This window comes from Odocoileus virginianus, chromosome 6 (genome assembly GCF_023699985.2).
Source record: "Odocoileus virginianus isolate 20LAN1187 ecotype Illinois chromosome 6, Ovbor_1.2, whole genome shotgun sequence".
NCBI lineage: Eukaryota > Metazoa > Chordata > Mammalia > Artiodactyla > Cervidae > Odocoileus > Odocoileus virginianus.
This window is the reverse complement of record NC_069679.1, coordinates 53312913-53324004: the sequence shown is the minus strand read 5'-3', so window position 1 is coordinate 53324004 and position 11092 is coordinate 53312913. Positions and strand designations below refer to the sequence as shown.

General features: G+C 48.5%; 1 protein-coding gene across 1 annotated transcript; it reads right to left on the bottom strand.

The window, feature by feature from the left end:
* Positions 1 to 11: 11 nt before the first annotated feature.
* Positions 12 to 10678, bottom strand: DUOXA1 (dual oxidase maturation factor 1). The gene is made up of 8 exons (XM_020912833.2): positions 10437 to 10678; positions 9860 to 10056; positions 4041 to 4215; positions 3665 to 3722; positions 2580 to 2714; positions 2097 to 2310; positions 1616 to 1833; positions 12 to 939 (listed from the first exon to the last, which is right to left on the bottom strand). Exons 3-8 carry the CDS (start codon positions 4185 to 4187, stop codon positions 698 to 700), a joined length of 1014 nt encoding a protein of 337 aa, XP_020768492.2. The 5' UTR covers positions 4188 to 4215; positions 9860 to 10056; positions 10437 to 10678; the 3' UTR covers positions 12 to 697.
* Positions 10679 to 11092: the final 414 nt, after the last annotated feature.

The following is an 11092-nucleotide window of genomic DNA, read 5'->3' as shown; positions in this document are numbered from 1 at the left end:
TTATTTTGGAGTTTATTCACTATTTTAGTTTATTTATTCATCAAAGGAGTGGTGTCTGAGGGCCAAGCTATATCAGCAAGGCATAAAGATGTAAACCCTGGGAATTTTTTAAGGTCCTTGGCAAATCCTACAATCTTATTTGGCAAATTTAGAACAGAGGCTCAGAGAGAATGCAGCACACTCAGTTGATATTAGATCTGAGACAAGAAGTTTGGTCTCTTCTCCCTTGCAGTACTTTCATTGTATTAGTGAAATCACACCAGCTGAGGCAGTAAAAGAGGAACAAAAGGGACCCAGGAAACAGGAAATCAAAGACATGCAGAAGGATAAAGAGGGACCACAGGAGAATCACACTGTAACCCCGCACACACACATGTCATTATGTGGGTGAAGCCGGGTCTCAGTAAACGCCACCTGAGGCAAAGCTCCAGGGGAGAGCAGGGTTGCTGGGCAGAAACAGGTAATATCTGCTTGGTCTGGTTTATGGGCAGCCTCAATGTCTGCCTTAGGGCTTTATGTTTTGTTCCACTTTTACATCAATAGATAGAGCTTCTTTCCCTATTCCACTTTCAGATTGGGGCCGGAAACTGATACAACCCAGCCTGTTGGCAGTTTTGGTGGTTTTGGGGGGCGGTTCCAGAAAAGTCTGGAGCCATGTTGGAAGTCCAGGTGCCACCAGGGAAAGGAATGGTTACGGTTACAGGGCACAGTCAGGCTCCTCGCAGGGGGCCTCGGAGGAAGCCTCTGACAGAGCGATGTCCTGGGGCTCGGGACTCTCAGTGATGGACCGGTAGCGAGGGCTCAGGAGTCCTCCTTCCTCGGGATTCAACTCCAGCACAGGGTCCTCCCCCACACTCTGGCTGAAGAAAGCCTTCAGCCTGTGGGGCTGCATCCTGTGAGCCACCACCATGGCCAGACCCAGCAGCACACACAGCAGTCCTGGTGATGAAGCAACAAGTATCCCACCTCAGTGATCGGAACACGCTCCCAAGGACATCTTTTCCTAAGAGCATTAGGCCCCTCCTGAGGGAGGCCTAGTGTCTCTGCTTCAGGGCAATTTGTGCTCCACAGGATGATCAGTATCAGATCATATGGCTGTTATGGGTCTGTTGTCCTGAGTTTTTGGACTCTAAACCCAGTGTTTCTTCAGTTACATCCCAGGGTAGAGAGAGAAAACTCTGAAAACCAAGAAGCACTGGGAGGAGGGCAGGACACACAGGAGGAGGCATAGGAAATGGCTTAAGGGGGCAGACACAGTAGGATAGGAGAAGACAAGAAAACTGCAGGGCAATTGAAGACTCTATGAGACAGGGACAGAGGAGTGTTCTAGGAATGGGGGACACAGGGGAAAGTGTTTTGGGGAAGAGGGAGGGGTCATGAGGTCAGAAGATTTAGGGAAGAGCTGGGTGGAGAGAGAGTTAGGGGATAAGGGGTATGACAAAGACAGATACATACAAACACAAGGAAGGGAAGCCTGGGGATAAGGAATCTTAGGGGAGGGGGCTCTAAAGAGGGGAAAGGCATCCTTCGTCCTCAGAGACAGACCCTCAACCCCATGGATCTTCTGGGCCCTGGCCCTGAGTCCCCCACTGCCTGTCCCAAGGCTGGGCCTCACCTGTGGTCAACGTGATCCAGTAGGCAGGCCCACGGTGAGTGTGCAGTGTGGCGGCACCCAGGCGCAGGGGACAGGGCGGGGTGAGGGATGTGGCCGTGGAGAAGAAGAGCAGTCCCAACAGCTGGAAAAGGCCCGTGGCCAGCAGCATGTGGCCACCGTAGACCAGCACAGGCATGGACAGCATCACATTGGCCAGCAGCCAGCAGAGGAATGCCACCCTGGAGAGCCAGCACCTGGTGAAGGCTGGTACCTCTGCCTCATTTGGGGCAAACTTCTACCTGGAGGGGCTGAGGTGGAGGCTCAGGGACCCAAGGATACCCCAAAGAGGTGAAGTGGGGATTCCTGCCTGTGGGCTTCCCAACCAAGTACTGTGGTCACCGGCACCAGACTGTCTCACTAGGGATCTCCACATGAGCAGAGGAGAGATGGGTGGAAGCCCCATTCCTGAGTCTAGGCCAGCAGGGCCTCTGGCCACGCTCACCACAGCATAGCCGAGGTGTAGTGTCCCGCCAGGCGGTACTGGCCATGCAGGCCACAGGGGCTGTGTGGGGTGAACTTCTCAGCCAGGTAGAGCAGGGGGTCTGGCAGCCCCTTCTCCAGTGCATCGGCATACTCCTCAGCGTAGTTCTCCCCCAGGCGCCAGGTGAACGCCTCGTTGTAATCAATGGTCTCGTTCAGCTGCTGCACTGGGGTCCCTGGGGAAGAGGGCAGCTATGCTCAGCAGGGACCCAAGGGCCAGAGTGGAGATGTACCTGGGCAGAAGCTTATCATGCTGGACAGAGGGCCAGGCTCTGGTCTCCAGTGAGAGAAATCAGTTTCCAAGGCCTGAGAATTTCCCTTCCTACCACCCCGCATACTATCGCTCTTCAGACCACTCTGAGCATAGCTCCCAAAGACACAGAACCATGCCTTGCCCTCCCACACAGGTAAAAGCCCTCCCTCACAGATAAAAGCCCTCCCTCACCTGTGAGTGTGATGTTGACGCCTCCCAGCCCAATCTGCAGCCCAACGTTGGCGCTGATCCACTGGGAACTGAAGGCCTTGTAGGACGTGTTGGTGCTCACCTGGCCCACAGACCACTCAGAACTGAAATTCACGGCTGGGTTGGGGAGTTGGATATACAAGAACTCAGGGAGGCCTGGGCATTGCTGGGTTAGAGCCAGGGGGGAAGCACCGAGGGGACCGACCATGTCTGTTTTGCTCATAATTGTGTATCCATTAACCAGCGTGAGGCCTGGCTCATAGTAAGTTTGCCAGCAACATGTATGACATGAATAAATGGGGGTGGGGTGGGATTTCTCTGGTGGCACAGTGAAAAAGAAGCTGCCTACCAATGCAGGAGATACAAGTTCAATCACTGGTCCAAGAAGATCCCACGTGCCTCAGAGCAACTAAGCCCATGCGCTACAACTACTGAGCCTGTGCTCCGCAACAAGAGAAGCCACTGCAATAAAAAGCCCATGCACTGCAACTAGAGAGTAGCCCCTGCTCGCCGCAACTAAAAAATTCCATGCAGCAATGAAGATCCAGCACAGCCCAAAATAAAAATTTTTTTAAATTAATAAAAGGGTCAGGATCCAATATCTCCCTCCTCTGGTTATACTCCTCTTACCCCTCCCCTTACTTCCCCCCATTTAGGGGGAGCTACTCAAGCAGCTGGGGGAGGAAACACTAACATAATAAATGGTTCTGGGCAAACACAGGGAGCTTCAACACAGATATTTTCTATGTTTCCTGTTGCCTAATCCCCAAAGCGAAGCAAGCAGCCCTCCACCATTCTTTCCCTCCAGCCTCCAGAGACCCTCTCCCCACAGGCATTCATTTGACCTGCTTTCTGCTGAATAAAAATGTTCAGAAGGTTGAAGAGACACATGGAGGAGGCTTGCACCTCTCAGGGAAAGGGCAGATGTGAGGGAATAAGTCCAGGGTGAAGGAGATGTGGGCAGGGAGGTCTAAAAGTCTACCCTGAAGCAAAGGCTGCTGTGGGGACACCCCAATGGGAGAAACAGGATGGAGAAGCTGCCCAAGTCAGCTGCCCTTCACACTCACCGAGGATCACAGCTCCAATGAATAAGCTGGTCACTACCCGCAGCATCCAGAACAGCCTCTGTGTCACAGGGCGGGAGTGGTGGCTCACGATGCCGCACCCTCCTTCCAAATCCACCCCTTCTCTTTCCAGACTTGGGGAGGGTGCTTGCTCTAAAGCTGAGGTCACTCAGTCAACTGGGATCAAAGTGCCTGGCCCAGAACAGGTACTCAGTAATTATCCGTCAGGGAGTGGGGAGCTCTCTGCTGGAAGGGTGGCTGATGTTTTCTCAGGACTAGACTCTCCTGAATCTGATTGTAACCAGAGAGTCTGGACCCCTCCTTTCAAGGTCAAGGTCTCTCTGGGGCTGGGGTCTGCAGGGTTTGTTTTGTTTCTCACCATCTTGCCCCGAATGCCTGGCAGGATGATGATGAAGGTGACCAGTGAAGTCAGAAAGATGGCGACGATGACGGCCAATGTGGTGTCTGTTGGGAAGGTCGGCTTGGGCCCAGCGTAGAAAGGGAATGTGTGTCCAAAAGCAGCCATTTTGGGTTGTTCGGGGGAGGCGTAGGCTCTACAACAATGATAGGTGTTCACTGAGTGCCCTGTCTGTGCCAGGCACTGCTCCTGGTGCTGGAGATGCAGCAGAGAGTACACCAGATCCCTCTTCTCTGGCGCTCACCAGACGCCACGGTTACCGCCATTCCACTATCCCTCAGCCATCCTTAGCTGTGAGAGAATAAAGGTCTCGGCAATCAGTCTCTGTCACCCCATGCTCCCTTCCTAATCCCCAGGTCCCCTAAATCAGTGCCACTGCTACCCTCAAGGCTTCGCTGCTTCCTCTGGGACTGTCTTAAGAAATATAATTCTCTTTTATCTCCCTCAGACCTCCAGCACAAGCAGACAGATCACAGAACATAAAAAGAGCTGTATTTACTGTCAAGGTAAGGCATAAGGCTGAAAGATGGCACAGATTACAAAAAGGTTGGCTTTCCTCCTCAGTCCCCAAAGGAACAAAGGCCAGAGCGCTCTGCTAAGTGTATGTAATCCAGCTACATCACCAGCAGGCCGATTCCCAGACCTGGCCTGGCCCTCTGGTCTGACCAGCTCTCTCGAGCACCCTGGCTCCTGCACTGGTAACTGGAGGACAGCCGAGCTGAACTAGTGGGCCTCAGTGAGCACTGAAGGAGCCCACCCTCCACCAGGCACAGTGCCAGGACCACACGTCCTTCCACCCACACGTCATCAACAGCGGCTCTCCTTCTTGATTTAAATTTCCAGGCTTCCTTTCGGCTCAAGCCCTGGCTTAGCTCTTTTCTGTCTGTTCCCTGATTCCAGAGCTATTTGGCTCTAGTTTGTCCATTTGCAGACAAAATACTGGGAAAATGGTACCTGAATCAACTGTGTCTTGTGAAATCCAGATGGAATGGATGCTGTTATTTTATGTATCACAAAGAAAGAAAGAGAAAAAAACAACTGCCAATTAAGTCATGACAGCCAGGACATCCCTGGTGATCCAGTGGTTAAGACTCTGTGCTTGCATTGCAGGGGGCACAGGTTCGATCCCTGGTCAGGGAACTAAGATCCTATATGTTGTGCAGTGCAGCAAAACAAACAAACAAATAAACTACGACAGCCACTGTTGGTAAGACACATCTGAATTTCAGACATGTCAACATGTGGGAAAAAAATGCATCTTATGATCAAGGAACCCAGCTCTCCTCATTTCCCTGTGTATGATTTGTACTGGGGCCTTGGTACCCAGGAGGCTCCATAATTTGTAGTTTGACCAGGCAGTGTCTTGTTAAGTTATGCAATGGAAGGATAAGTTTAGGAGTTTAGAAGCTCTGTGTTTGAATTCTGCCTTTGCCTCTTGCAAGTTACTTGACCTCAACAGAGACTTGATGTTATTTTAAAAACTGGGATGATGATAATGTTAACTTCATAGGGTCACTGTGAATATGAAACTAGATTGTGTCTATAAAGTGTTAAGAATAGTACCTGGAACAGAATAATACTAATAAATAGACGCTAGTAGATTGGGAAGGAGAGGGTGCATTTCATTACTCCCTGTTTGTCTCTTTCGACAATGCTTACAGGGAACCCTGGGCTGGAATCAGTTCTGGGTCTAGTTCCAATTCTTTACTGACTGATTTTACAACTAGACAGGCAAATGAAAACCTCCTCTGTTTCTTAGCTTCCTCATCTGCAATTGGTTATGGTGATCTCCATGACCCATTCTAGTTCTAAATTTTGTGGCTCCCAGACTCTCCCTCTCCTTCTAGGCTGGTCACCTCCTGGTGCTATCTATGGGAGGAAGCATGGTATCAGGCAAAGAGACAATTTAACATTCAGTCCTCTCTTTGGGGCAAGTCGAATAACCTCTGCCTCAGTTTTAACATGAAGTTTTGCTTTTTCTCTGAACTCTTCAACTCTCCCATTCCAGAGGAATGGAATCTTTTCTTCTTAGGCTCTGACCCCAATCCTGCCCACCTTCACCACCGCCTATCTCATCAGTTATCCCCCTTTCTCTTTGTGATTTTGCAGCTCCTCTTTCTCTGCCAGCTCTTTCTCTCAGGAACATGCTTTAATTTCTCCCATTTTTAAGAACACAAAGAGAAGGATCTCTTTCTGTTGAACTTTTGGGTCCCTTCCAGCTACTACCTAGTCCCATGTTCTCCCTTTCACAGCCAGGTTTTTGGGAAGAACAGTCTCTGTGTGTGTCCACTGCCTTATCTCCTCAGTCCAGTGGATCTGGCTTCTTTCTTAGCCCAGCTTCTCCATTAGGTTGTGTGCACGTGTGCTCAGAGCTCAGACACTCAGTCATGCCTGACTCTTTGTGACCCCATGGACTGTGGCACACCAGGCTCCTCTGCCCATGGAATTTCTTAGTCAGGAAATACTGAATACTGAAGCAGGTTGTCATTCCGTTCTCCAGGGGGTCTTCCCTACCCAGGGATTGAACCCGAGTCTTCTGTGTCTCCTGCACTGGCAGGTGTATTCTTTACCGCGGAGCCACCTGGGAATCCTTCCCCATTAGGTCACCAAGTGCTAAATTTAAAGGGAAACTCACTTTTCATCCTTCTTGCCCTTCCTATGGTAATTTCTCTTTCTTCTGACTTCCTCCCTGGGCCTCCACGACACCACGTTCCCCTAGGTCTCCTGCCTCTGGCCATCCCTTTCATGGCCCCTTTGCTAGTTCTTTCTCCCCTCTTAAACAGTCATGCTCCCCAGGATTCTGCCTTGGCTCTCTTCTTCTAGTAACTCTTCATGATTTTCTAGGCAAGTTCATCCCTTCATGGCTGATGCTTCTCAGATCTGTCTCCACACAGACTTCCTACTTGGGCTCTAAACACAAAAGGGCCAGCTAGCCTGTGGATATTTTCACTTGGCTGTTCCATGGATGCCTCAGATTTATCAGGTCCCAAACTGAATTCAGTGTCTTCAATCTGCTTTTTATTGTTCTCTTTGTCTTTTCAGTGGCATCACCATTTCATCAATCAAATAAGCCAGAGAACTGGATCGTTTTACCTCTTTATTTCTTGAAACCATCCATGTATTTCCTTCCCTACTATGGCCTCTGCCCTAATTCCGCCTCATCCTATCTGGACTGGTGCCAGGGCAGTTTTTCTAACAAGCAAATATAATCATTTTATTTCTTTGCTCTGCGTTAAATCTAATCTTACCATCATATGCAAAGTCCTTTGTGATCCGGTCCCACCTATACTTCCATCTCCATCTTTTGTGCAGCCTAATCTCTAGCCATTCTAAACTACTGGCATCTCCCTGAATCTGACATGCTCTTTCAAGCCTTCATGCCTTTGTATATGTTATTTCCTATGTCTGGAATGCTCTTGCTCTCTTGGCAAACTCTTTTTCATTTTTCAAGTCTCAGCTCGTGTTACCTCCTCTGTGAAGTTTCCTGACGTCATCAGGCCAGTGTAGATGTTCCCACCCCTAATGTTCTGATTGCATTTTGAACATACCTCCACAATCACAGTAATCACACTGCACTCTGTTTGAACCTCTAGAACCCATTAGCGTCTAATCTCCTAAAGGGCAAGGGCTTTGTCTTTCCATCTTTGCATCAGAGGATAAACTTACTAATGCAGCATGTACTTGCTAACCAGTCTGTGGATGGAATGAATGAATGTATGAGTGTATCCCTCTCCCAGCAGGTGGCATCTTCTGTTTCACACACAAGAGAGAGCTATGCTTCCTCACTGTCGTCTACTGTACTCAGTCAACAGTATCACCTACATTGAGGCTAAAGATTGGACAGGAATGGATTTGACCCATGCTGTCAATTTTTAGTGCTTCACAAAATTTTTAGAAAGCCTCTTCCGATAGTTCGAGTATCCAAAGCATGAATGTTCATGTTTAATTGAATCCGAAATATACATTTCAACTCCAGCTAAAGGTAAGTAAGAATTTGAGGATTAAATTATTTTGTAAAATATGTGATGGTGATACTTTATTAATATTTTATAACAGATATTTATTGGTCTAAGACTTTTTTAACTTATGACACGTAGACTGAAGCCATTACAGTTTTGATGGAAAACTATACTTTTAAGGAAATGATATAAAATGTAGACTATCTTGGTTAATAAGATAGGAAGATAAAGCAAGTTTGAATACATAGTAGTCAAATAAGAGTACATGTTGTATGTTGGAATTTCAAAACCAATATTTGCAATATAAAGAAATGATGATGCAATGTATTTTGATTAGGGTCATGTATTAGCATTATTCCTGCATTTCAAAGTGAAGTGAAAGTGAAGTCTCTCAGACTTTGCAACCCCATGGATTGTAGCCCGCCAGGCTCCTCCATCCATAGGATTTTCCAGGCAAGAGTCCTGGAGTGGGTTGTCATTTCCTTCTCCAATTTATTTCAAAGGGAGGTTATAAGGGAGGTTATAAAATATTTTATAAGAATGGATCATCCCTATTAACATTGTGCTTCAAAGTAACACTAACAATAGGGTTTCTGGATCAAGTATAGAAGAACAACACTAATTTATTTCCAATTCTCCAAAATATTTATTAGAGATGACTAAAACAAAAAGACAGTTGGTGAATAAAACTTGCCTTGTTTAGTTCCTTCTAGTTCAATTTAGTGAATTAGGTCTTCTTTAATCTACATCACTCAATTTAAAGTTAATTTTTTATAACCCTGATCCTAATTTGGCTTTAATCTTTAACTTAATAGGCCTCCTGCATAAAAAGGTGGGACTGAAATGAAAAGTCCTCACACCCAACAATCCTGCTTTTTCCTATGAAGTTTGTGGTTTCCCTTGGGGACATCTTCCTTCCTGGCTTGCCAAGGAGGATCTGACAGTAGAATTTTTTCTAGAAAAATCTCAAGTCAATCTTTAACCCGCCACTTCTCCCCTAGCCGACTACCAGATTGTTATAGTGATATATATATGTTAATATAAATAAGCACAAGAAAGATACAGATATAGGCTTTCCAGGTGGCTCAGTGGTAAAGAATCTGCCTGCCAATTCAAGAGACACAGGAGACTCAGTTTCTATCTCTGGGTCAGGAAGATCCCCTGGAGGAGAAAATGACAACCCACTCCAGTATTCTTGCCTGGAAAATTTCATGGACAGAGGAGCCTGGCCGGCTACAGTCCACTGGGTCACAAAGAGTTGGACACGACTGAGTGACTGAGCATGCATGCACGCATGGTCAGATATACACCTACAGGTTCATATAAAAAGAAATACAGACAAAAGGAAGGAGTTCCCAGTACCATAAACATCTAGACACAAAAATCCTGCATCAGAGGCCCCTGTGACTAAGTTGAGGTGTTTTCTCACTGGGTGGGCCAATTTCCACATTCTGGGGTTGTTCTTTTCTGCTTTGCCACCTGGCCTGAGAGGTAAGGCATACCTTTCCTCTTAAAATACTGAAGTATTTCTCATGCTCAGTTGCAATTCAGATACAGAGTACCCATTCCTTACCTACCACAGGATAGAGTGGGGTTCCTCTGTGTGTGATTAGGGGTGGCAGAGAAATAAAGCTACAGTCTTCAAAGAAATACAGCCTAGTGCAAGCTCCAGACTTCTGCATTCAACGTTCTTCTGTACATTCTTAATGTTCTGTGCCCTCTCAGGGATTTCTTTCTGAAGTCTTTCTCTGATTGCCTCCTGCTTCTTCTGGAACCGGTAAAGATGATCAATTCTCTACAAAGGGAGTGTGGGTGACTTACCTGGAGTTGTCAAGTACTCTGACTAGTGATACCAGTTGCTAGAATGTGATGGTTTATTTCTCTGTTTGGGGTGGACTCCACTCAAAGTTCACAGCTCTGGATGGCTTAAAGGACCCTGTTCAGAATTCCTGTCCCAGTCTCTTTTCTTCAAGAAGGTGTGTGGGCACGCGTACGTGTGCTTTTGCACCAAAGAAGGCCTTTAAGTGGAGAAATAGAACAAGATCTGAAAAGTGGGTTGGGGCAGGAATCCTTAAAAAGGGCTGAGGTGGTTAAGGAGCCCAGGGGTGCTGAATCTTGCCAGCCGAATTACCTAGACTCCAGTTAAGCCGAGGTAAGGATTCTACATCTGTAAACCTCGTGGCCTTAGTTAAGTTTCTTGTTGTTTTGTTTGTTCTTTGTCTCTTCGTTTCTCACAGTACTTGGAACTCCCACTTGATCTGAACCTGGGCGGATGTGGGAAGTGCGCCTCTAGGGGCCGGGGCGGGGACAGCACTTCAAGGCCCTCTTCGACACCCACCCGGGCCGCGCAGACCGCAGCAGTATACCCGCCACTTAAACCCGGACTGCTGTTTCCTACCTTTGCCTCTTCGAAACAGTGCGTGCCTGGCAGCCGGCGTCGCTCGCCTCTTCGTGGTGCAACCTCATATGAAGCGCTCCCAGGGATGGGATAAAGAAGAAACCAGGTCCGGACTCCCGGTCACCAAAAGCACACGCCCTTTCTCTTGGCGGAGCTCTCTTACAACCCCCACTCTTCTCCTACTGCATTTAAGTAGACTATGACCGGACAAACCAGGTCCGGATGCTTTCCCGCCGTCTCGCCCCTCCCCGCTCCAAGTAACTCTCAACCTTCTCGGACCGCACCCGAGTCGGAGGCGCTGCGCCCGCCCCCACCCAGCCTGGGACGGAAAAGGGACGGGTGCGCGAGAACGGTCCACTCCGCAGCCAGCCCTCCGACTCCTCCTTCCCCTCGCCCCTGGCACACAGCCCCGGACAGTTCTAGCACAAACCTAGCGATGCAATCCCGGGTCCAGAGGGGCGCGGACGGGGCTCGAGGGCAGTGAGACCCCCGTGATCTCAAGACGAACTGCGGGTGGTGGGTTACCACGGACTCTTAAGAGGTCTTAGGACGCATGCCTTGCTCGAACTCCCAGCCTGGTTCTGCGGGCGTTGACCGGTCCTCTTGGTCTTAGAGCCCATATCCTCCCGCGTGGAGAGGATTGGGCAACGTCTCCC

Bases quoted from the DNA above. Each gene is read 5' to 3' on its own strand.
- DUOXA1 (XM_020912833.2), bottom strand. From the start codon at position 4,187: ATGGCTGCTTTTGGACACACATTCCCTTTCTACGCTGGGCCCAAGCCG. The intron at 3,723-4,040 runs GTGAGAAACAAA...CCTGTGACACAG, and splicing joins CAGGCATTCGGGGCAAGATG to AGGCTGTTCTGGATGCTGCG. The intron at 2,311-2,579 runs GTGAGGGAGGGC...CCTCTTCCCCAG, and splicing joins CGTCAACATCACACTCACAG to GGACCCCAGTGCAGCAGCTG.